Source organism: Hypanus sabinus, chromosome 12, assembly GCF_030144855.1.
Source record: "Hypanus sabinus isolate sHypSab1 chromosome 12, sHypSab1.hap1, whole genome shotgun sequence".
Lineage (NCBI taxonomy): Eukaryota > Metazoa > Chordata > Chondrichthyes > Myliobatiformes > Dasyatidae > Hypanus > Hypanus sabinus.
This window is the reverse complement of record NC_082717.1, coordinates 39,181,902-39,209,200: the sequence shown is the minus strand read 5'-3', so window position 1 is coordinate 39,209,200 and position 27,299 is coordinate 39,181,902. Positions and strand designations below refer to the sequence as shown.

Below are 27,299 nucleotides of genomic sequence, written 5' to 3'. Positions count from 1 at the left end.
GATTTTTTTTGTTAATACCACAACAAATTCCTCAGTTGATCCTTGATCCTTCTTGATCTGGATTTAAACAGGCATCTACCAATTTGTGCTTAAACAAAAACTTACCTTACTCATCTCCTTTGAACATTCCCCCCTTGCCTTAAACCTATGTGCTCTAATGACATTTGCACCTGAGTAAAAAGACTCTAACTGTTATCTCTGCCCATTCCTCTTATCATTTTATATACGTCTATCAAGTTTTCCTCAGCATCTGACATTCGGAGAAAACATTCAAAATTTGTGCAACATTTTTTGATTTCAGTATATTTAGAGTAGACTTGAAACCTCTGCACTTTCTGAGTCTTCCAGTGCCAAGAGTTATCCATAACCAGTGATCCCTGGTACCTTATAACATCAGGGATGATATGATGAAAACCTAAGATGATGTAACCACCAGGCAGGCAAAGCAGCATCAATAGAAAAAACTATTGTTCATGTGTCATGCCAAAGACCTCCCCAGAACTAGAAGACAGAAGAAACAAGTTAGAATAAAACCCAAACAGTCTGGCTCCCCTTGGCTTTGGTGATGTTGGACTGGCAAATTATTCAAACTATTCCATTACTTACACATTTTTTTCATATACAAGTTGATGAATTGTGTAGTGATACTGAAGAAGGACAGACAGATAATAGGGCAAGATTGCAGACAGTAGAATGTGTTGAAGTGTAACATGGAACAAAATTGAAAAAGGTGATGATTAAAGAACTGAAGGTGTTATGTTTAAATGCATGCAGTATACAGAATAAGATAGATGATCCTGTAGTGCAGTTCGGAATTGGTAGGTATGACATTCTGGGCATCAATGAGTCGTGGCTGAAAGATAATCATGGTACTGCCAGTTACTAGTGGTGTTCTGCAGGGATTAGTATTGGGACTGTTTCTTTTCACATTATACAGTACATCAATGATTTGGTTGATGGAATTGATAGCTTTGTGGGCAAGTTTGCAGATAATATAAAAATAGATGGAGGGGCAGTTAGTGTTGAGGAAGCAGAGATTCTGCAGAATGACTTGGATTGAGAGAATAGGCAAAAAAGTAGAAAATAAAATATAGTGTAGTGTATGGTCATGCACTTTGGTAGAAAGAATTTCTTTCTCAATCTAATTTAAGTTTCGAATTGATAAACGTAATGATAAACATAATTGATAATGATACAAAGAGATTACATTAATAATGGTTAATGGATACAGACGCAGACTTCGAGTAACACACGTAATCTAAGTCTCCCAATCTCTTAACAACTGAACATGAAAAAGATTCACAAAATTTTATACAAAAAAAAATCCCCTGAACTAAAAGAAAAAACAAAAGCTGGGCTGCCATGTTTCATCGGTTAAAATCATTGTTTGTCATTAACTCTGCTCCTCTATACACGAACAAAAAGTTATTGAGAAGGATTCGGAAAAGGTCAGTTTACATCTTATGAAAATGTTGAATAAATGGCCTCAAAGTTTCTTCAAATTTAACCAGAGGATCGATAGTACCACTCCTAATTTTTTCTAAGTTCTAGGTTCTTGATTAGACAGGATATGTAAGGTTACAAGGAGAAGGCGGAGAATGAACTTGAGAGGGAAATGGATCAAACATAATCAAATGGTAGAGCAGACTCAGTGGGCCTAATTCTGCTCCTTTTTCCTATGATATTGTGGTCTAATACAGGTAATCTCTTCATACTTTCCAAAGCCTCCACAGACTTCCTGTAGTATTGTGACAGAACGGCATATAATACTCCAAATGCGACCTAACCAAAGCTGAATACAGCTGCAAGATGATGTGTCAGATTTTATTCTGAATATCCCAAATGATGGAAGCCAAGCATCCCTACACCTTCTTTATAATCCTTTCTAATGGTGGTGTCATTTTGAGGGAGCTAACATAGAAACATAGAAAACCTGCTGGACCTTTGGCCCACAATTCTATGCCGACTATATACTTACTTTAGAAATTACATAGCCCACTATTTTTCTAAGCTCCATGTACCTATCCAGGAGCCTCTTAAAACACCCAATTGCATTTGCCTCCACCACCATTTGATGCACACATCACTGACATCTCCTCTGTACCTACTTCCAAGCACGTTAAAACTCTGCCCTCTTGTGTTAGCCATTTCAACCGGGGAAAGATCCTCTGACTATCCACACAATCAATGCCTCTTATCATCTTACCCACCTCTATCAGGTCACATCTCATCCTCCAATGCTCCAAGGAGAAAAGGCCGAGTTCACTCAACCTATTCTCGTAAGGTATGCTCCCTAAACCAGGCAACATCTTTCTAACTCTCCTCTGCACCTTTTCTCTAGTTTCTGCATCTTTCCTGTAGTGAGGTGACCAGAACTGAGCGTGGTACTCCAAGTGGGGTCTGACCAGGGTACTATATAGCTGCAACATTACCTCTCGGCTCTTGCTGCCCTAATCAGAGTCAACCTGCACCAGCAGCTTTGTGTGTCCTATGGACTTGGTCCCCAAGATCCCTCTGATCCTCCCCATTACCAAGAGTCCTACCACTAATACTATATTCTGCCATCACATTTGACCAACCAAAATGAACCACCTCACACTTATCTGGGTTGAACTCCATCTGCCAATTCTCAGCCCTGTTGCATCCTATCAATGTCCCACTGTAACCTCTGACAGCCCTCCACACTATCCACAACACCCCTAACCTTTGTGTCATCAACAGATTTACTGACTCATCCCTCCACTTCCTCATCCAGGTCATTTGTAAAAATCACAAAGCGATGGGATCGCAGAACAGATCCCCTAGGCACACCACTGGTCACTGACCTCCATGCAGTATATGACCCGTCTACAACCACTCTTTGCCTTCTGTGAGCAAGCCAATTCTTGATCCACAAAGCAAGGTCCCCTTGGAATCCATGGGTCCTTACTTTCTCAATAGGCCTTCCACAAGGTCCCTTATTAGATGCCTTGCTGAAATCCATGTACACTTGCATCTACTGCTCTACCTTCATCAATGTGTTTAGTCACATCCTCAAAATATTCAATCAGGCTCATAAGGCACAATCTGCCTTTGCCATAGCCATGCTGACTACTCCTAATCATATTATGCCTCTCCAAATGTTCATAACTTCTGCCTCTCAGGATCTTTTCCATCAACTTACCAACCACTGAAGTAAGCCTCACAGGTTGATAACTTCCTGGGCTATCTCTACTCCCTTCCTTAAATAAGGGAACAACAACTTCAACCCTCCAATCCTCTGGAACTTCTCCCATCCCCACTGATGATGCAAAGATCATTGCCAGAAGCTCAGCAATCTCCTCCCTCGCCTCACAGTAATTTGGGATATATCTCATCTGGTCCCGGAGACTTATCCAATTTGATGTTTTCCAAAAGCTCCAGCACATCCTCTTTCTTAATGTCAATATGCTCAAGTTTTTCAATACACTGCAAGTCATCCCTACAATCGCCAATTGGGTTTTCAGTAGTGAATACTGAAGTAAAGTATTCATTAAGAATCTCTGCTACCTTATCTGGTTCCATACACACTTTTGCACTGTCACACTTCATTGGTCCTATTCTCTTATGTCTTATCCTCTTGCTTTTCACATACTTGTAGAATGACATGGGGTTTTCCTTATTCCAGCTTGCCAAGGCCTTCTCATTGCCCCTTCTGGGTCCCCTAATTTCATTCTTAAGCTCCTTCCTGTTAGCCTTATAATCTAATAGATCTCTATCATTAACTAGCTTTTTGAACCTTTCATAAGCTTTTCTTTTCTTGACTAGATTTTCAGCAGCCTTTGTACACCATGGTTCCTGTACCCTATCATCTTTTCCCTGTCTCATTGAAATGTACCTATGCAAACGCCACACAAATTTCCCCTAAGCATTTGCCACATTTCTGCCATAAATTTCCCTAAGAACATCTGTTCCCAATTTATGCTTCCATGTTCCTGCCTGATAGCTTCATATTTCCCCTGACACCAATTAAACGCTTTCCTAACTTGTCTGTTCCAATCCCTCTTCAATGTTATTGTAAAGGAGTTGGAATTGTGATCACTATCTCCAAAATGCTCTCCCACTGAGAGACCTGACAGCTGACCAGGTTCATTTCCCAATACTAGATCAAGTACAGCCTCTCTTCTTGTAGGCTTATCTACATATTGTATCAGGAAACTTTCCTGAACACACCTAATAAGCTCCACCCAATCTAAACCCCTCGCTCTTGAGAGATGCCAGTCGATATTTGGGAAAGCATTGAGGTTCCAGCGGTGTCCGGTGAACTCTTGCTGGCCCTTGAAAATCCAGTGTAGATGCTGTAAGTCTCGCGCCAGGCCGTACACATATCTGCAGCAGGTCTTCCAAGTTGAACAGCCTCTGGCATTAACCATAGAAAGGGTGCAGAGGAGATTTACAAGGACGTTACCTGGATGGGGAGCATGCCTTATGAAAATAGGTTGAGTGAATTTGGCCTTTTCTCCTTGGAGCAACGGAGGATGAGAGGTGACCTGATCGAGGTGTACAAGATAATGAGAGGCATTGATCATGTGGAATGTCAGGCTTTTCCTCAGGGCTGAAATGGCTAGCACGAGAGGGCATAGTTTTAAGGTGCTTGGAAGTAGGTACAGAGGAGATGTCGGGTAACTTTTTTACACAGTGGTGAGTGCACGGAATGGGGTGGTGGAGGCGGAAACAGTAGGTTCTTTTAAGAGACTCCTGGATGGCTACATGGAGCTTAGAAAAATAGAGGGCTATGGGTAAAGCCTAGGTAGGGACATGTTTGGCACAGCTTTGTGGCCCGAAGGGCCTGTATTGTGCTGTTGGTTTTCTAAATTATAATTTCTGACTGCAGCACCCTATTATTACACCTTTCCAGAATCTAGTTCCCTATCTGCTCCTCGATGTCCCTGTAACTATTGGGTTTTCTATAAAAAAACATCCAGTACAGTTATTGACCTCTTCCTGTTTCTAACTTCCACCCACAGAGACTCCGTAGACAATCCCTCCATGACTTTCTCCTTTTCTGCATCCATGACACTATCTCTGATCAGCAGTGCCATGTCCTGCCTCTTTTGCTTCCCTCCGTGTCTTTACTGAAACATTGGAGACCTGGCAGTCTAATTAACTGTTCCAGCCTCTAAGCCATTGAAGTCTCTGTAATGGCTACAACATCATAGCTCCAAGTACTGATCCATGCTCTCTCATCTGCTTTGTTCATGATACTTCTTGCATTAAAAGACACATCTCAAACCATCTGACTGAGCGTATCACTTCTCTATCACCTGCTTATCTTCCCTGTTGCACTGTCTTCAAGCTTTCTCTATTTGTGAGCCAACAGCCCCTTCCTACATCTCTTCAGTTCAGTTCCCACCCTCATCTCCCCCCAGCAATTCTAGTTTAAACTCTCCCTAATAGCCTTAGCATAACTTCCTGCCAGGATATTGGTCCCTCTCAGATTCAAGTGCAACCTGTCCTTTTTGTACACGCCATCCCTGCTCCAAAAGAGGTCCCAGTGATCCAGAAATTTGAATCCCTGTCCCCTGCTCCAATCACTCGGCCCAACAATTATCCTCCACCTCATTGTATTCCTGTGCTCACTGTTGTGTGGCACAGGCAGCAATCCCGAGATTGCTACATATGAGGTCCTGCTTCTCAATTTCCTCCCTAGCTCCCTGTAGTCTGTTTTTTAGGAACTCCTCCCATTTCCTACCAATGTTGTTGGTACCTGCCTGTAGCTCTTCTCTGTCACCTCCTCATTCTCCCTGACCAGACAAAGGTCATTGAGCTGCATTTCCAGTTCCCTAACCCAGTCCCTGAGAAGCTGAGGCTTGACGTACCTAATGCAGATGTGGCCATCTGGGAGGCTGGGAGTCTCCCGGAGATTCCACATCTGACACCCAGTACAGAACACCACCCTCACAGTCATAATTCCGCCAAAGAAAATAATGATCACCTTGTATACTCTTCGCGCCAGTCTAATTTGCTGACTTCCATGCGCCTGTACAGTCATTCCTTGTTCCTCGTAAGTGCTGGAGCTGTGGACTAGCACTCCAAGATTCTAGAAAAATGGGGTTGGGTACAATAATAAATCAGCCATGATGGAATGGTAGAACTGATTCAGTGGGCCAAGTGGTCTTAATTCTGCTCTTAATATCTTATGATCTATGGTCTGTCTATCTTTGCTCCAAAGGTGTTCTCCAGAAAAGCAAGATTTAATTGTAGAAAATGAGTCAAAGTAGAAGCTGCTTAATTTAGTTTGAAGAGAAGGTGTGAGGTCTTTGTCTCTTGAAGGACAAACTGGGTGAACATGGTGCATGGATTTGAAAAGGATGGAAGTCTAAGACCTAATAAAAACTGTTCAGATAGGAAACTGACAGCTCCATGGTAGAAAGCGTGTTCAGATTTGCAGAAGAAGCTGGGAAAAGACTAAACATAAAAGATTTGAGATAGGCAGGGGTAAATTCTGTGGAGTGATAATAGAATTAATTGATGAGTAAACTAGGGCATTCCTTGATGGTTTGGGGAAAGAGATTGAAGTAGATTGTCTGGATTGTGGGGAGAATTCTGGCCTTGAAAGGGCTATCACCAGAGCTGAGGTCATTAATAGACTGGATATAATGGTTTGTTGTTAGCAAGTACAGATTAACATGGTTAGTCAGGGAGATGGTGATTATTTTTTTCCAACCAAACAATATTTTTTCCATTTAGCAAGGCCATCCTTGCTAGCAGTCATTTACAATGTTTTTTTTTATCTTGTTGGGTCACGATGAGCTGTCTTACAACAATCACCCAGTTGTACTCTCATCTACTGTGATGAAGTGCTTTGAGAGTTTGGTCATGGCTAGAATTAACTCCTATATAAACAAGGGCCAGGATCCGCTGCAGTTTGCCAACCACCACAATAGGTCAACAGCAGATGTAATCTCATTGGCTATCCACTCTGCCTTGAACCACCTGGACAAAGGCAATACCTTTGCAAGGCTGTTTTTTATGGACTGCAGCTTAATGTTCAATACCATCTTTCCCTCAGTAATCAAAAAGCTTCAAAACCTGGGCCTCTCTACCTCTCTCTACAACTGGATTCTTGACTTCCTCACTGGGAAACCACAGTCAGTGCGGTTTGAAAATAACATCTTATCATGGACAATCAACACAGGCATACCTCAAGGATGCATGCTTATCATGCTTCTCTATTTTTTTTACACATGAGTGTGTGGCCAGGCACAGCTCATGCAACATTATAAGTTCACTGATGACATCTGTTGAAGGCAAAATGTCAAAAATTGATGAGGAAGCATGCAGGAGTGAGATAGATCAGCTGCTTGAGTGGTGTTGCAAAAATAGCCTTAGAATCAATGTCAGTAAGACCAAGGAATTGATTGTGGACTTTGCAAAGGAATCAGCAGTGGAAAGAGGGAGCAGCTTCAGGTGGGAAAAAGAAAACTGACTGGTAGAAAAAGTCTTCAGATTTGTTGTTTTGTGGTGGAATCATACTTGACCATTGCTGTATTTGAAATATTTGTGAGAGGGAATTTGTGTGGCAACTTAATATGGTTAAGAAAATTGGGATAACGTTTTAAAATAACTTGGTGAATTTAGAAAGGCTGGATTTCATTCTAAGCAAAGAGAACATGTCATTTTTAAGAATACAATGCTTCAAGGTTGTTTCAATTTTTCATTTTAGGTTTGCACGTGCTGTTAAGCAAAACAGAAGTAGCATACAGGTTTCCAGAATTGTTGCCTCTGGTGAGTACAATTACTTTAATATTTTCTAACATTAACCATATTTTAAATTCCCGGTTAGAGACCAGTCCAGTGTAGGTCTGTAGTCTAGTGTAGCTTTCTCTGTGTTGTTTTTTTTTTCTTTTTTTTTATTACGTAGTTCAGTCTAGTTTTTTGTACTGTGTCATGTAACACCATGGTCTTGAAAAACGTTGTCTCGTTTTTACTTTGCACTGTACCAGCAGTTATGGTTGAAATGACGATAAAATTTGACTTGACTTGACTTGAAGTACTTAATCAGCACCCAAAGGTTAAGCATTCTGGGACTGATGTTCTGTGTTGTGTGTATTTCAGTGCAAGAGTTTAATGTTTGGATGTGAAATTATTTCAAGTATAACATTTCCCTTGGGTTAAAATGAAATGGATACTTAATGTAATAATTTGAGATTCTTCAACATTAAAAATAAGTGTGTGGAGTTTGATTAAATTTCAATTCTTAAGCAAACCCTCTGTATATTTTGCCATGTCACCAGAGAGAGAGAGGTTTGAAACCGAGTAGGTAATGGATAGTTATCTATGCTAAATATTGTGCATAAAATTCATTGTGAGAGTTAAAACCGAAAATGTTGATAATACTTAGCAGGCCAGGCATCATCTGTTGAAAGAGAAGTTAATTATTTTGGGGTGACACTTGCCAGAAGTGGCTTTTAATAACCTTCCAGTCTGATCCCAAACTATTCGTTTTCGGCAAACCCTCCCATCACAATTAATTCCGATTTTGATCTTTTGCACTAGATTTGCCTGTGTGTTATTTCTTTGGCTAGCTTTCCTAATCCCAAGCAGTATTTTGTTTTCTCTTTCTTTCAAAATCCTTAATACACTTGAATCCCTTTCGCTGCCCTCTTGTCCTTCCTTGCAGTGTCCATAGCAAGTTATTGCTCTAGCATTGCCCATTTTAGCCTTTCCACGTTCAAAACTACTTCCTGCTGAACTATCAGAATTCCACTCAAAAAGGATGTTTATTGGGAGGAAGAATTCCTGAGTCAGAGGTACAGTTGGACATATTTCCTCGCACACTGATTGCTCTTCTCTGGGACTGGTCATCCCAGGATGGACAAGTAGCTGGGATTGTTACATTCTCCTCCGAATGAAGAGGGACATCCTTTTAGAACCCAGAGGAGGAGCGATTTCTACAGCCAGAGGGGGGTGAATCTGTGGGATTAACCCAATACTGCAAACAAGTTTGTTGATCAGGACTGTTTTTTGGCAATTGACCTTACGTGCTCTTAAAAGGTTACAATTCATAAATATTAATTCTGCTTCTCTTTCTAAAGAGGCTGTCTCACCTACTGAATATTTTTGTTTACTTTTTTTGAAAGGTTGTCAAGACCAGGACATCAAACCTTTTCCGTTCTTGGCCTCCACTTCAATATGCAAGTGTGCCAGGCCATTCGTAATGTTATGTTACTGCTGTTGTTGAGATTAAGAGTTTTTTTTTCCCAAACCGGTTATTGAATTGTGAAACTGCCTGCATTCATTAACAGCTTGCAAATTCGACTTGCAAGTGAATTGTGTAGAAGTTCAGTAGTTAATTCAGAAACAAAATAAACTTCTTCCAAGTAGAGAAATCGCAAGAGTCAGTCACCTTACCTTCTAATAAGATCTTTACTAAATTTTGCATCAACTGTTTCTCAACATCATTCCATCCTTGTATTTCAAGATGTGCTCAGTGTCCAAAAGTCTGCTGATATTCTTATCTATACTTCGTGACTGTCAACTGTGAATTCCAAAAGTTCACAACACCTTGAATTTTTGAATTTCTTTTTGCAGGACTATTATATGATTGACATACAAAAATGCTGGATGAACTCAGCAGATCAGGCAGCATCCATTGAAGGAAGCAGTCAGTGTTTCGGGTTGAGACCCTTTGTCAGGACTAAAGAAGGAGGGGGCAGGGGCCCTATAAAGAAGGTGGGGGGAGGGTGGGAAACCAATCAGAGGATAGATCAAGGGGTGGGGGAGGGGATAGGTAGGAGAGGTGAAGAAGGAATCTAAGAGGAAAGCACTATGGGTAGTAGAAGAAGGCAGAGTAATGAGAGGTGATAGGCAGCTAGAAGAGGAGACAGAATGAAGGTGGGATGGGGGAAGGGGGAAGGAGGGAATTACCGGAAGTTGGAGAATTTGATGTTCATACCAAGGGGCTGGAGACTACCCAGACGGTATATGAGATGTTGTTCCTCCAACCGAAGTTTGGCCTCATCATGGCAGTAGAGGAGGCCATGTATGGACATATCCGAATGGGAATGTGAAGGAGAGTTGAAGTGAGTGACAACCAGGAGATCCTGTCTGTTGTGGCGGACGGAGCGCAGGTGACATTACCAGAAGTTTGAGAAATCGATGTTCATGCCATTAAGTTGGAGGCTATCCAAATGGAATAAAGGGGTTGTTCCTCCAACCTAAGTGTGGCCTCATCACAACAATGGAGGAAGCCATCGATGGACATGTTGGAATTGGAAGTGGAATTAAAATGGGTGGCCACTTATTCTGGCAGATGGAGCGTAGATGCTCAGTGAAGCAGCCTCCCACTCTACATTGGGTCTCACTGATGTACCGGAGTTCCCACCGGGTGCACTGAACACAATAAATGACTCCCAACAGTCTCTCAGGTGAAGTGACAGTTTAGGGCTGTGGATGGTAGTGAGGGAGCAGGTGTAGCACTTGTCCTGTTTGCAAGGCTAAGTGCTAGGATGGAGATCAGTGGGAAGGGGATGAATGGACAAGGGAGTGCATAGGAGTGATCCCTGAAAAAGCAGGAAGTGTGTGGGGGGTGGGGGCGGCTCGGTGGAAGATTCCATTGGAGGTGGCAAAAGGGTCGGAGAAATATGCTGGGCACTTATCCATGTAACTTTGCTGCCTTCTAGCTGAGTTTTTTTGTTCATTTTGCATGCTTTTCCTTCGTTCACAGATACATAGATCTGATGCTTGCTTGAAACTAAAAACTGATTCTTTTTCTCTCCTACCCCTGCCCCCCTTACTCAACTTTTTCTGCTGATGTCTATGGTTATTCTATTTGTTGTAGTTCATTTTAATCAGCAAACAGTTATAAAGGCACTCTTTACAACCATTAGTTATGTACACTTCAGCGCTGATCTATATTTTTTTTCAATGAATTGTCCACAGAGTGAGTTGAGCCCACCAATATTGATAGAACATCCACTTCACTGTATGGTGCTTTGTGCGCAAGTTCATGCTGGAATGTGGAGGAGAAATGGATTTTCCTTAGTCAATCAGGTAAATATTAGTACTACAATATTATTTTAGTTAGCAACATATATAATATTTAACAAAAAAAAACTATTACAAAAACTTATGAATCTCTTGTTCATAATTAAGCCAAAACCAGTATCTTAGTTACCTGCTCAGATGCATTTATACTTGGCTTGCAAGTATGAATGTCATTTTAGACTTGCCATTGTGGATGAAGTTTTGTTTAATGTTTCAGATTCTTTCCAGGGCTTGCACAAGAACCAACTTTTCTAAGATGTTTAATAAACCACTACTTTTTCTTTAGGAGGAAAGAGATTTGTATAATCTGAAGTGTTGTATTTGTTAACCATTTCTTCACATTTGGCTGTGTGACCATTGCAAAGACAAACCCAGCCTTTCCAATTTCTTTCCACATGGCTGAAACGTTCCAGTCCAGGCAGTTCTGGTGCTTCCCCTCTGCAAACTCCCCTGTGCAATCATATACTTCCTATTATCTGCCGCCCTGCAATGCATTTGGTACTCTAGCTGTAGCCTGATGTTTTCTGTAATTGTACCATTGCCTCCCTGTTCTTGTGTTCAATGGCCTGATGTAATTAATCCTGGTGCTCCCTTTAGAGATTTTTGACTTGAACACAGATATTCTTTTCCTTAGTACAAGGCCTGCTGTGCTCAATATCAACAACATTTCCAGTTTTCACATTGTTGATGAACTTGCTAATTATCCCTCCTACATACACTTGCAGATCATTGTTGTATATAACAAGCAGCAAGGGTCCTATTAGTCACAGACTTCCAGTTGTAAAATTACCATGCTCTGTTTCCTGTCATCAAGCAAAATTGCCCTGAATCGCAAGGGCATAGTACTGTAGTAATATTGTTCATTGCATTTTATAGCTGCTGCAAAAAAAAAACAATGTAAGGGATGATAAACCTGATTCTGATATGGGTCTCTATTGTGACCTGAGAGTCAAAAGGGGACAGGGAGAGAGAAGTCATGGTTGGGAAAAGGGGAAAGGAGCTGGGACTAAGTGGGAAGCACCAGAAAGACATTCTGTAATGCTCAATAAACCAATTGTTTGGAATCAAATAACCTTGCATAGTGTATCAGGGCTGGGTGTGTCTGCACGCGTGCGCCACCCCCACCACTGGCACTCCTTCTTTGCCACCTGTCCCGCACTCATCCCTTGGTGCTCCAACCTCATCGTTTTAAACATCCTTTGCTCCTGCCAGATTTACAAACTTGCTCTCAATACTGTTCATACTGTGTGTTGTCATTACAGTACTGTGCAAAAGTCTTAAGCTGGAATTCCAGAAGTCTTACTGTATATATGTGCCTAAGAGTTTTGCACAGTACTATACTTTGGACCAGTGTCCTATATTGGACCTTCGGAAAGGCAACTTTCAAGTCGTAGCAGAATAGATTTACCACATTACCCTCATAAATATTGACACCTTTCAACTCATTTATGGGGACTTACAATAAGGCTGGTTTGAATAATTCTCTGCCCAATTATTATTTGCGTATCAGCTGCAGCACCGAGGGTCCCAACACACTCAACCATTGCTGTACATAAGGAATGCTTACTGTTCAATCCCTAGATTGTATTTTGCGAAATCTGATCATTTGCTGTCCTCCTACCTCCCTACATTTAGTGAGAGACTGAAGAACAAGGGTCTGGAAGTCAGGACAACAAAAAAGTCATCATGGGAGGCAGAGGAGCAGCTACTAGATTGCTTCGAATCAGTGGATTGGTCCATGTTCAAGGTCTCATGAGAGGATCTGAACAAACAGAACGCAGTTGTCTCGGACTTCATAAAACCAGTCATAGACAAGTGTCCCCACAAAATCATTCAGTCTTCCCCAACTAGAAGCTTGAACTAGGAGATCTGCAGTTTGCTGAGGGGTAGATCAGTGGCATTCAGGTCTAGCAACCAAGTAAAATATAAGAGACCTGCGTACAATCTCCGGAAAATCACCTCACGTGTGACCCTTTCTCATGCGATGTGGCATTTCTGGACAAAACTTGACTTACTGAAGGATGCTCAACAGCTGCGGAGGGGCTTGAATCCTATCACCTCCTACAAAGAGTAACCAAGTGACATGGGTGACAACAAGGTTTTGCTCCCAGGTGAGCTCAAAACATGGAGGCACCTTCACAAATTCTCATAGCTCTCGATGACCCTGTGATTTCAACCTCTGAGGCTGAAGTGAGAGAATCCTTCAGGAGGGTGAATCCACAGGAAGGTTCTGGCACAGAGAGAGTACCTAACTGAGTATTAAAGACCTGTGCTGATCAACTGGTTGGAGTATTCACCAATATTGTTAACCTCTTGCTTCAACAGTCTGAGGTACCCATCTGCTTCAAGCAAGTTTCAAATGCACTCAGACTTCACATAATGCTACCCCACGTGGCAATGATTCGTTACAACTTGTTTATTCAATTCTTCATTGAAATTTTTGAAAATGGCAAAAATTCATTCTAAACAACACTTAAAACTTAAACAACACACAAGAGCAGCCGCCATTACAGTAAACATTCAATCAGCCAATGAGAGTGCTTTACATACGCTCCAAGCCACTCACAGCTAATCACTTTTTAGTTCATGCTCTGCTTCCCTGACTTGTGTAAATGTTCTTGCTCCCTCGCCAATTCATCAAATTTTTTTCACCCATAATATCTTTAAATCGGCCTGCAACTTCCAGTGTGGGTAGTATAACTATGATGTCTGGGGAAAGCATTAGCATGGATGTGAAACTGCAAGCGATACATCTTTTGAAAGCTGATGAGCGTCAGTTTGATGTTGGCACCTCTTTGAAATTTATAATATTCATCAATCATGACCTTGACTGGGAGCAAAGCAATAAGGCAAAGAGAGGTGTTCTTGACATGATTTCCTGCTACTGAGAACTGTTTCAAGAGAGGAAACTAAGAAAACGTGCTCAAATCTCGATGCCTAATTGAAGAAGAAGCGTACTGGAGGACTCACAGCCTGGTCCCTCCTCTATGATGTAACCAGCACTTGCTTCCCTCCAGTAGTGCTGCTCCACTGATGTACAGGTTAGGCCTATTTGCGTGTTTGTTACTCCACAAATTACTGTGTTTACATAACACAGTATCCTATGTCTTTGGTTTGATTTTTTTTAATCAGGCACACGTCTATTTACATAATGTTATAATGACCCCGCATAGCACTGACTTACAGAGTGCTTCATGTCCAAGGAACACGTCCTCAATGTTAGGCAGGGTCTGTCTGTATACCAGTGCCTAAGAAGAATGAGGTAACCTGAAAAATTATTCTCTCTTCTTCCCGCCCCCACCCGCCCAACCCAGAAGCTTTCATGTTTTATTGTTTTACAACATTGAATCACAATGGGTTTAATTTGACTTTTTGACACTGATCAACATCTTTAGTATCAAGATGAAACCAAATTTCTACAAATTGGTCTAATTTATTACAAATATTAAACATAAAATAATTGATTGCATAATTGCTCACCCCCTTCAAGTCAGTATTTAGTAGATGCATTTTTGGCAGCAATTACAGCCTTGAGTCTGTGTGTCTAGGTCTCTTATCAGGTTTCCACGTCTGGACACTGAAATTTTTCTCCATTCTTCTTTACAAAACTGCTCAACCTTTGTTGGATTGCATGGTGATCATGAGTGAATAGCCCTTTTCAAGTCCAGCCACAAATCCTCAATTGGATTGAGATCGGGACTCTGACTTGGCCACTCCAGAACATGAACATTGTTGTTTTTAAGCTATTCCTGTGTAGCTTCGGCTTTGTCATTGTCTTGCTGACAAACAAATCTTCCCCCAAGTTGTATTTCTCTTGCAGACAGCATCAGGTTTTCCCTGTATTTTGCTGCATTTGTTTTACTCTCTACCTTCACCAGCCTTCCAGGGCCTGCTGCAGTAAAGCATCCCCATAGCATGATGAAGCCACCACCATGCTTCTTGGTTGGGATGGTGTATTTTTGATGTGTTGTTTGCCTTATGCCAAACATAGTGTTTAGTCTAATGGCCAAAAAGCTCAATTTGGGTTTCATCAAGCCATAGAACCTTCTTCCAGCTGACTTCAGAGTCTCCCATATGCCTTCTGGCAAACGCTCGCTGAGATTTCTTGTCAGTTTTTTTCAACAGTGGCTTTCTCTTTGCCTGTCTGCCATAAAGCTGCGACTGGTGAAGCACCTGGGCATCAGTTACCTGCGCATTCTTTCCCATCTCACCAACTGAAGCTTGTAACTGCTCCAGAGTTGTCATAGGAATCTTGATGTCCTCCCTCACTAGCAATGTTCCCTCTAATTCTTAGTACCATAGTCAGTGTGTGCAAAAATCTTATGTTGTACATATTTTTTTCCTGTGACAAAAGTATGTGCACACTGAATGCACACGTGGCACAGTTTATGTAGGTTTACAAAATATTTGACATAAAACTGCACAGAATAACAACAAAATAACATACATATTTAAGTCACTCAGGTATATTTCTCTGTCCTGTCTTTGGCCTTTCAATAAATATAATTATTAATTACTACATTATTTTAGGTAACTAACCTTTTGTGCGCACATTCATTTCCTTTGTGCACGGGTTGGAAAATGTGTGTGCGCATGCACGCACAGCTTAGAGGGAACGTAGTTCGCTAGTCCCCCCCCCCCTTCTTGCACAGTCACTCAGTTTTTGAGGGTAGCCTGCTCTAGGGAGATTTACAGCTGTGCCATATTCTTTCCATTTCTTGATGATTGACTTAACTATCCTCCAAGGGATGTTCAGTGACTTGGGAATTTTCTTGTATTTATGTCCTGACTTGCGCTTTTCAACAGCCTTTTCATGGAGTTGTTTGGAGTGTTCTTTTGTCTTTATGGTGTAGTTTTTGCCAGGATACTGTCTCACCAGCAATTGGACCCTCCAAATACAAGTGTATTTTTACTAAAATCAATTGAAACACCTTGACTGCACACAGGTCTCCAAAAACAGATCTCTTTTTAACTAATTATGTGACTTCTAAAACCAGTTGGTTGCACCAATGATGATTTGATGTGTCATATTAAAAGAGGTGAATACCAAAAAATCAATTATTTTGTGTATTATATTTGTAATTAATATAGCTCACTTTGTAGAGATCTGTTTTGACTTTGACATGAGTTTTTTTTTGTTGATCAGTGTCAAAAAGCCAAATGAAATCCACTGTGATTCATTGTTGTAAAACAATAAAACATTAAGACTTCTGGGGCGTGGGGGGTAAGCGAGGGTGAATACCTTTTATAGGCACTGTATATCCACTATGATGAAGTGCTGTAGGAGGTTGGAGATGAAGCATACTAAGTCTTGCCTGAGAAGCAACTTGGATTCGCTCTAGTTTGCCTACCACCACAACAGGTAAACAGCAGATGCCATTTCATTGGCTCTTCACTCAATCCTTTAACATCTGGACAGTGAAGATGTATGCATCCGTATGTTCTTCATTACTACATTCAATACAATTATCCCCTCAAAGCTAATCAGTAAGCTTCTAGACCTTGGCTTGAATACCTCCTTGTGGAATTGAATCCTCGATTTCCTCATTTGCAGACCCAAGTCATTTCGGATTGGCAACAACACTTCCTCCACAATCACCATCAGTGCAGGTGCACCATAGGGCTGTAATCTTTGCCCTCTTCCTCTATTCGCTTTATATTTATGACTGTGAGACTAAGCACAGCTCTGGTGTTCTATTTAAGTTTGCTGATGACACCACTATCATTGATGGAATCAAAGATGATGATGAATTAGTATATAGGAGGGAAATCAAACATCTGGCTAGGTGGTGCCACAGCAACAACCTCTCACTCAATGTCAGCAAGACCAAGGAGGTGAGTGTTGACTTGAGGAGGAGTAAACTGGAGATCCGTGAGCCAGTATTGGGAGATCGGAGGTGAAGAGGATCAGCAACTTTAAATTCTTAAGTGTAGTCATTTTAGAGGATCTGTTTAGCACCTAAGTACCATTACAAAGAAAGCATAGCAGTGTCTCTTCTTTCTTAGAAGTTTTTGAAGATTCAGCATGTTGTCTAAAATTTTGACAAATTTCTATCGATGTGTGATGAAGAGTGTATTCACTGGTTGCATCACAGCCTGATATGGAAACACCTGTGCCCTTAAGCAGAAAAACTGACAAAAGTTAGTAGATACAGCCCAGTCCATCAATGGTGAACTCCTTCCCATCATTGAGCACAACTACATGGAGTGCTGTCTTCTCACTACTGCCATCAGGAAGAAGGTACTGGAGCCTTATTACTCGCAACACCGGATTCTAGAATGGTTATTACCCCTTGATCATCAGTCTCTTGAATCAGAGGGGTAACTTTACTCAACTTCACTTAGTCCATCACTGAACTGTTCCCACAACCAATGCTCTCACTGTCAAGGACTCTACATCTCATGTCTTGGCATTAGTAGTTTATTTATTTATTTTTGTTGTTTTTTGCGCCTTAGTTGTCTGTCCACCCTGTAGGGTGTGGTCTTTCACTGATCTGTTGTGTTTCTTGTATTTCCACTGAACATCCACAAAAAAATCAATCTCAGGCTTGTATATGATGACATATACTGTATGTACTTTGACTAGAAATCTACTTTGAACTTTAAAGATTAAATACTTGCTTAGACTTGCTACTTCAGCCATTAGTGTTCCTTGCACTGCAGTAATCTTACTCCACTGAACCTTGTAGTCTTCTCATTGTATCTTATTCTTTCTTTAGGTTTTCTCATTTTCATTTTCTGTAATGTGTCTAATTGGATAGTGCTATTACAATGTGGTGATATTAACTGGTAATTGAACTATAATATGGACATGACAATATATGAAGTATATAATAAAAAGTTGGCAATATTCCTTAAGGAGAATTATCAATATTTTATTGTATGAAGCAAAATATATTTTTTCCTGGTAAGTTTAATTTTGATGTAGATATAAATATATGGTGGTTGTTCTCAAAGTTTAGTGAATTTCACAATATTTAATTTTCTTTATTCCTCAGATCTACTATTATCACAATGTAAAATGCAGAGTTGAAATGTATGATAAAGATTTAATAATGCTCCAGGTAAGTGTCCATTTTGCCTGAATGTCTACATACATCGTAGAAAGGTATCACAAAATTTTGAAGTTTTCTGTTTCTTGTAGCTTGAAATAGAATGTAATTTTAAATTTATAAACTGCAGAAGAGTTGTTCTAATTGGCTGTTTGTGCCTTACTGCTACTTTTCAAGGTCTTGTCTGAATTCTCTTTCACATATCTGATGATAATTTTTCAGAAATCTGAAGAACCATTGATGAATAAAAACAAAAATTGTCTCACATTTAAAATGTATGTTGATTTTTAGAACAGCAATTCAAGTTTCTATCATTTTCTTTTCCTGTTGAAGGGCTTCCTAATTTCACTCCTGAGAAACCTTGAATGTTCCAAGTCCTGGACACACCAACCAGCAGTTGTTTTCTCCCTCCACCTGTTAATTCCCCTTTGAAAAATTTAGCCAAAACGTGCTGCAGCTGTGCTGTTGCAAGAGCCTAACAACAGCTAAATTAACAATACTAATGCAGCATGATTTCACATTTTTTCAGTGGTACTGATCATATTTATACATGTCATTATTACTTTTCATGAATAACTGTTGCCTGAGAGCAGAAATAATGTTATACATCTGTTTAATCATCTTGTATTTTGCAGGCAGGAGCATCCATGATGGATCCCAATCATTTTCTAATGATCATGCTTTGTCGATTTGAGCTCTTCCACATATTTAGTAATCCTGACTATGGAAAAAGATTTAGCTCTGAACACACCAACAAGGTGAAGTAGGAAATGCATGTTTTTGGAAAGAATTGTCTATATTATTTCCAATTTTGTTATAAAATTGTTCATATGGTGCAAACTGTAAAAATGCAATTTCCCTTTCAGATTTTATGTTAAATTTGATTATGTAGATTTATAAATGAGGCTGTTTATTGTTCCTGTATTAACGTTACTTTTTCAGGATATCTTGCAGCAAAACAACATTCTAATAGAGGAAATGCTTCACCTGATCATGATGGTAGTTGGTAAGTCATTGTTAATTGTTAAGTTTTTGAATTACTTCTCCAGATAGTCTATCAATTTATCATTTATGAATTAATGTTACAATATCAGTGGCAGGAGGAATAATGTGGAAAAGACCATTCACTGTACCTGTGTATATACTGTTAGATAAAATAGCAATTGTAGAATCAGAACAGAATGCCTGCATGGTTTCTCTTTTGGAGAATAATAGTATTTAGCTTGAAATTGTAAGATTATGTGGAGTACTGTTTTAAATTCTATCTGCTTCTTATTTGGTATTTTGCCATTTTAATGTTCATGTTTTTTGGACGCAGGAGAGCGATATACTGCAGGAGTTGGCCAAGTGTCACCTGACGATGAAATCAAACGTGAAATTATACATCAACTATGTATAAGACCAATGTCACATAGTGAGCTAGTCAAAGCTCTGCCTGAAGATGTGAGTGCGCTATGGATACAGAAGTTAACACATGGCCCATGAATATAGCAAGATACTGCAGTTGTATTTTCATTGTAGGTTAATGTGGAAGTGGAATACAGAGATGGAGATGTTTTGCAGTCCTCAAGTTAAGCACAGTATAACCTTGATGAACTAGACTTTTGGTTGATAAATAGCGTTCTTTCCTGGCAGCATCATCACCTTTTCTGCTTTCTATCGCAGAGCATTGTTTTGTTATAACGTAATATAGAACAATGCAATGCAGGAATAGCCCCTTCGTCCCCAATGTCTGGTTAAAGTTGATGCTAATTTAACCTGCACATGATTCATATCCCTTCATTCAGTGCAGATTCAGGCACCTATCTAAAAGCCTCTTAAATGCCACTATTTCTATCAGCTTTCACCTCCATCCCTGGACGTTCATTCTAGATAACAGTCATTCTGTATGTGTGTGTGTGTGTGTGTATATATATATATAAAAACAAAAACTTGCCTCATATACAAAATGCTGGTGAAACACAGCAGGCCAGGCGTTATCTATCAGAAGAAGCACAGTTGACTGTGCTTCTTCCTATAGATGCTGCCTGGCCTACTGCGTTCCACCAGCATTTTGTGCGTGTTGCGTGAATTTCCAGCATTTGCAGATTTCCTCGAACTTGCCTCATATATCTCCTTTAAACTTTCACTCTCTCAAATTCCCTCTTTTATTTGACATTTATATGCTGGGGCAAAAGTTTGTTTACCCAATCTATTTCTCTCCTAATCTTATAAACTATCAGGTGTTCGTCAGCCTCCGACCCTCCAAGTATGTCCAACCTCTCCTAACATTTAATATGGTCTGATCCAGACAGCATCCTGGAAAACCTGATCTGCACCATCTGCAAAGCCTCTGCCCTTCCTATAATGTGCGAGCAGAACTGCAGTACTTCATGCTCTTAAATTCCCTGCCTATTTTTTTACCGTTATTTATTAAACTTACTTTTGTTAATTCCAGTTCTTAAATGGATTTTGTCTTAATTGTTTTTTTCCTCCTAGGAGAACAGAGAAACTGGAATGGAAAAAGTTATTGAAACTGTAGCTTATTTCAAGTAAGCATTGATCTTAATGTGAAAGATTGCAGTAGTTAAATGGAGTTTAGATTTCTCCTAGCATGTAAATTAATTTCTTTTTCCATCGCAGGAAGCCAGGTTTAACAGGAAGAGGCCTTTATGAGCTAAAACGTGAATGCGCCAAGGAATTTAATGTTTTCTTTTACCATTATTCAAGGGCTGATCAATCTAAGGTAAGCCTTAATTAGATGAATACGGAGTCTATTTGGATCTTGAGTTTCAACATTGATGCCAGACTGAAGTATGATCTTTGGCAAGTTGTGTCTTCTCCCTTTTTTCTTTTTCCTATATTTTTCTATCCTGTACCTAATAATCACATTGTTTTAATATGATGTGTATGGATTAAATAAATAACTCATGCATTCCCTATGTGTAATGACATTATGTTTTAACTAAAAATTGCTTTCTCAAAGCTGGTTAGGTTAATTTTTTGATAGCCATGTGAATGTTGAGGTTTTGTATCCATGTCAGATTTATAAGAATATATTTTGTGAGGCTTTAAGAGAAGCTCTTTGCAGTCAATTTTTCTCCTGCATTTTATTTTAATGTTTCACTTTCATTAGGCTGAAGAAGCTCAGAGAAAGTTAAAGAAGCTGAATGGAGAAGACACAGGTATAGTAAAGATATTTTCCATTCCTGCAAAATATTTCTCCTATTTTGAATCAAATCTTCAGTCTGGAGATGGCTTCACTGCTGCTGAAATGAATCTAGTTCCATGATTTTATCATGATAAATAGTAAGAGCTTTAGATGCATTACCAAATTAAATAATAGTCATGAGGATCATATTAGGATCAAGAGAAATGTAGACTGGCATATTTTTTCATTTTCTGAATTAATTTCATTCTGCAATTTATGCAGTAGCAGTTTACCATTGCAGTGTTGACATGGAGAATAGAATATTTTCTGTTACTTTGGCAGACATGAGCTTGCTGAAGTACCATTCAGGTGTATCTTTATCAGATAACATTGGACATTTGTTTTTGTTCTGTTGGCCCAGTCAAATGTTGCAAATCTTTTTGCTTTGGATACAGAAGGTTCTTTGGCCATAGCGGGTTCTGTTGCTGTTTTTTTGGAGTTAGGAGATGGCAGATGGGAAAGTCAAAAACTTTTCAAGTTTATATTTAACTGAAAAAAATGGAGTTTTATAAAGCAGCAAAAAGATAATGGTTGGATTGTGATAGACTAAGGAACATGGAACAACTTGAATAGAAACAAAACAGGAAAAGAAGGGCAGAGAAACTCAAGAGTTTCTCTGACAAAAGAAGTAGCCCTTAAAACAGGAGTCAAACTAATGGTTGATATTTAATTGAAAGAAATTCAGTCAAGAACGAGTAAAACCATCTGTCCATCAATTTCACTATGTCTTCAATAAAACACAACATAATCATATTATTTCTTCACAAAACAATAGAAGAATTTATTGAGATATTAATAGAAGAATTAAGAGCCAAACATGAAAATCAATAATGTTAAATGTACCTGGAAAGATAGAGGAGAAAAGAGTATATTGAGTCATGATATTCATTTGGGATAACACTGGCAAGAAAAGAATCCATATGAATAGAGGTAAGCACATTTGATCTATCAGACTAATAAAAAGAGTATGAAAATTGTGTAATTTCAGAAAGGGAGTAGAAGAAGAAACAGGAAAACCTAAGGAATTAAGTAAAAAGGATTTCAAGTACTCTGAAATTACTTGATTACTACACAGTAGGGACCTGTTAAGTCCATGCCAACTCTTGAGCATAGAGTGAATTCCACCCCCCCCCCCCCCCCCCGGAAGTTTTCATGTTTTATTGTTTTACAACATTGAATCACAGTGGATTTAATTTGGGCAACACACAAAATGCTGGAGGAACTCAGCAGGACTGGAGGAAAAAAAAGATGAGTACAGTCAAAAATGTGAGCGGGGGGAAGAGAGGGGAGGGAGAAATAAAAGGCGATAGGTGAAACCAGGAGTGGGAGGGAAGAAGTCAAGAGCTGAGAAGTTAATTGGTGAAAGAGATACAGAGCTGGAGAAGGGGGAATCTAATAGAGGACAGAAGGCCCTGAAGAACGAAAAGGGAGGAAGAGCACCAGAGACGGGCAGGCAAGACGATGAGGTGAGAGAGGGAGAAGAGATGTGGAATGGAGAAGGATGGGTGAGGTTTACCAGAAGTTTGAGAAATTGATGTTCATGCCATCATGTTGGAGGTCAAGATACTGATCAGCAGCTGGACCTTCCAGATACAGGTGTATTTTTACTACAGTCAGTTGAAACACCTGACTGCACACAGGTCTCCAAATGCAGATCTCCTTTGAATTAATTATGTGACTTCTAAAACCAATTGGCTTCACCACTGAAGATAAGTGATGAGTCATATTAAAGGGAGGTGAATACTTGTGCAATCAGTTATTTTGCGCTTTATATTTGTAATTAGATCATTTTTGTAGGGATCTATTTTCACTTTGACACAAAAGAGTATTTTTCTATTGATCAGAGTAAAAAAAAAGCCAAATTAAATTCACTGTGATTCAATGTTGTAAAGCAATAAAAAATTAAAACTTCCGGGGTTGGGGGGGAGTGAATACTTTCTATAAGCACTCTATACTATTCTGTTCCCTAGGAAATATGAATAAAAAATAGGGGATAGGTTGAAGGTGAGAGGGAAAAGATTTAAAAGGGATCAGCTTCACTCAGAGGGTGTATGTACATAGAATGAAGTTGTTAAAACAGGTACAGTAAATTATCAACATTTAAAGTGCACTTTGACAGGTATATAGGTAGAAAAAATTTGGAAAGATATGGGACAAATGGAGCTAGCCATTGACCCTTACCTCAGTCAACTAGCTTATGTAGATTAGGTAAATCACCAGACAAATCCAAATTAATTCAAACTCGCAATCTATTATTGTATCAGTGCAAATATCTATTTAAGTTATGTTGATACCAGGTCATTGACTTGGTCTCCTAAATGCTATTGTTTCTTCTGTACCAGTAATCAAATCCTTGCTCCAATTTCTCCAACTTGTACCACCAAAATAGGGGATCAGCTATTGGCCAAATGATTGATCCTTCCTCATCATGCTTCTGACTTGGAAATCTTCCGCATGACAGTCTTTAGAGTTCTCATTCCTTACTTTGAATTGATTGGTTCTCACTTAGTAGGCTACCCTGTGTCCATTCTTCATTTACTGTGGCCCAAGGCTATAGGTAGCATTAGCTTATTGCTGTTCTCCCACATAAAAATATGCCTTTGATGTCACCCCTTTGCTTTTCTGTGAATCAAACAATATCAAGCCACTTACAGCCAGTTCAATCAGACACTGGTTTTGTCAGTTGGCAGACACAAATTTATTCTTCTTATAAGCCACCATTGACTCTTCTGCCTTAATAGAGAGTATTTGACAAATAAATTGTCATTTGTAAATTATCTCTGATCTCGCAGTTTATCAGTAAGGCCTTTGTTATGTCCAATTTTAATTACTTCAATCCAGTTAGACGTAGTTCAGAAAAACAATTCACAAAATATTGGTCACAAGAAATCTCATAAAACAACATCTTCCATTCTCTCCACCATATGGCAAGAACATAGATATTTGTTTTGTTTACTTGTCTTCTGTCCATGTTCCAGCTTGTTGTTTTGTATATAACCACATAACTATTACAGCACGGAAACAGGCCATCTTGGCCCTTCTAGTCCGTGCCGAACACTTACTCTCACCTCGTACCACTGGCCTGCACTCAGCCTATAACTCTCCATTCCTTTTCTGTCCATATACTTTTCAATTTGACTTTAAATGACAATACTGAACCTGCCTCTACCACTTCTACTGGAACCTCGTTCCACACAGCTACCACTCTCTGAGTAAAGAAATTCCCCCTCCTGTTACCTTTAAACTTTTGCCCCCTAACACTCAACTCATGTCCTCTTGTTTGAATATCCCCTACTCTCAATGGGAAAAGCCTATCCACATCAACTCTATCTATCCCCCCTCATAATTTTAAATACCTCTATCAAGTCCCCCCTCAACCTTCTACTCTCCAAAGAATAAAGACCTAACTTGTTCAACCTTTCCCTGTAACTTAGGTGCTGAAACCCAGGTTACATTCTAGTAAATCTCCTCTGTTCTCTCTATTGTGTTGACATCTTTCCTATAATTCGGTGACCAGAACTGTACACAATGCTCCAAATTCAGCCTTACAAATGCCTTGTACAATTTTAACATTACATCCCATCTCCTATACTCAATGCTCTGATTTATAAAGGCCAGCATATCAGAAGCTTTCTTCACCACCCTATCCACATGAGATTCCACCTTCAGGGAACTATGCACCATTATTCCTAGATCACTCTGTTCTACTGCATTCTTCAATGCCCTATCATTTACTATGTATGTCCTATTTGGATTATTCCTGCCAAAATGTAGCACTTCACACTTATCAGCATTAAACTCCATCTGCCATCTTTCAGCCCACTCTTCTAACTGGCCTAAATCTCTCTGCAAGCTTTGAAAACCTACTTCAGTATCCACAACGCCACCTACCTTAGTATCATCTGCATACTTACTAATCCAATTTACCACCCCATCATCCATATTTTTATCCATCGTCATATTTTTAGATTCTTCAGGCCAACAACATCAGCTGGGCACCTTGGTCAGTGTGGATGAGTTAAACTGAAGGGTCTGTTTCTGTAGTATATTATTCTATAATACAATTAGGTGTACCAGAATAAATTCAACTTCAGGCCTCAATGTTGAACAAAACGAGTGAATTCTGTGATGGGTTCCTCTTATGCAAAAAGAGAAATGCAACTTCATGACATACAACGTTTGCTCTTTTACCAGCTCTCTTCCTGTTGGCTAAAGGTCCAGGTGCTCACTCCAGGTGAAGCATCAGGGAGTCATTGATTGATATGTCAACCTTTGCGGCATAATTATGGAAATCTTGAATTATGTTTCTAAAAGAATAATTGTTGCATCACTTTTCTGTTAAATTCAATGGCCTATGCTAATTTGAGTGGTAGTTCAGATGATTCATGAAATTGTTCTTTATTTTAGCTCTTCCACCTCCTGTATTTCCACATTTCTGCCCTCTGTTTGCCAGTCTGGTAAATATCCTTCAATCAGATGTGTACTTACACATTCTGAGAACAGTGTTGCAGTGGGTTGTGGAGCCAAATGGACATGCTTGGACTGAGAGCATGTTACAGAGGGTAAGCTCTGTAATTTTTTTTCTGAAATTATCTGTATTTATTTTTGAATTGTTATCATATGATCACTACACTTTTGTTTTCCTGCCTCAAAGTCAGAAAATCTTTGACATTTTTCCACCTGGCACATTGAAATAGATATGTAGACAGGCATATGTGCACAGCTGCATAATATGATCATAATTAAGGACATTCCTTTTAAATCACTAATACCATTATAAAAAATTAGTTCTTGAAATTTTTATTTTTGTCTCTCTGCACGTCTCTGAAAGGTTTTGTTGTATAACAACTTATTACCTGTTTTTCAGTACAGCAGTTTTTTTGCTTTTTCTGGAATTCATTTACTCTGCCTATTTAAAGTGAGGGCAAAGTTAGGCAATTGATGTTACTAAAAACCTTGAAGGAATTTTAGCACCTAAGGACAAATCTGTCTACTGCATTTTTGAAGCTAGACTTTGTGTATGTATTTAAATTTAGTTCATTAGATGTGTTTTTGGAGGTCACTGCAATTCAGGAAATATAGTACTCAGAAAAATTCAAAGTTTTATCAACGGGAGATTTTAAGGAACATCTGAACGAGGAAAGGAGGAAATTCCATAGCTTAGGATCTCAGTTGCACAAGATATGGATGCTAGTGGTTGAACAATCAAATTCAAAAAAATTATTGACTATCCAGAAATAGGGAAGCAGTTTAGATTTTTTTGAAGCAATGGAAATTATGGAAAAGGAGAATATGGTAACATTATTAATATTCTCTCTCTATTTGGCTTGGCAAACTTCTCCATATTAGACTGCACCAATTCATTATTCTCCAAAGTTATATTTGATCTTTAGAACCTTTAATTGGAAATATAATTTCCTCCTTTAACATTTGCAACTTCATTTCCCCTATCATGGACAGGCTTGAAAATGGGGTGAGAATTTTTCTAGCAAGTTGTCGTTCTGATGCTCTGGGTGATAGGTGAGGAGGTCTTGAGTATAATATGCAAAATATTGGATGATCTGAAATTTCTGTAGGTAGACTGAGCCAAGCCGGAGTGCTTCAGACCAGTCAAGCTTCAAGATAACAAATGCATGGCTGAGGGTATTGTCGCGGTGTGCTACACACAGCGCTAAAATTACGACACGGAGTCGGTAACTGCAGTTGAAGGAAAAAACTTTATTCGAAAACTTCAGCCTCACTTTTAAGCCTCCCTCAACCGGCCCCCCATGGCGCAGAGGCTCCAAAGCTCTGTGCTCGCAAACCCCCGTAGGCTATCTAATTGTGAGTCGGCTCGGATGCGCCAGGAAATGGGTCGCCACAGTATAATTTTAAACCCAATTTCATTGAAATTTGGTAGAAGGTTTTAAGAGGAAAATAAAACATTGTTCACACCAAATCTCTTGAGAATCTGCAAAAGGTGACAGCAGAGTATGTTGAATTAACTTTTCAACATACATATAGGTACAAAATACAAGACAAACTGAAAAGAAAGGTAATACTTGACACCA

General features: G+C 39.5%; 1 protein-coding gene across 5 annotated transcripts in view; it reads left to right on the top strand.

Annotated features, from left to right (window-relative positions):
• The window catches only part of ubr2 (ubiquitin protein ligase E3 component n-recognin 2), a 222,762-nt gene that overhangs the window by 108,934 nt on the left and 86,529 nt on the right, over positions 1-27,299 (top strand). For all 5 annotated transcript variants that reach the window (XM_059985777.1, XM_059985778.1, XM_059985779.1 and 2 more), the window contains 10 exons: positions 7,685-7,746; positions 10,903-11,013; positions 18,006-18,071; positions 18,695-18,817; positions 19,002-19,065; positions 19,378-19,502; positions 20,538-20,590; positions 20,682-20,784; positions 21,175-21,223; positions 25,657-25,811. In XM_059985777.1, the coding sequence (XP_059841760.1) occupies positions 7,685-7,746; positions 10,903-11,013; positions 18,006-18,071; positions 18,695-18,817; positions 19,002-19,065; positions 19,378-19,502; positions 20,538-20,590; positions 20,682-20,784; positions 21,175-21,223; positions 25,657-25,811 (911 nt within the window). The remainder of the gene's footprint in view (positions 1-7,684; positions 7,747-10,902; positions 11,014-18,005; positions 18,072-18,694; positions 18,818-19,001; positions 19,066-19,377; positions 19,503-20,537; positions 20,591-20,681; positions 20,785-21,174; positions 21,224-25,656; positions 25,812-27,299) is intronic.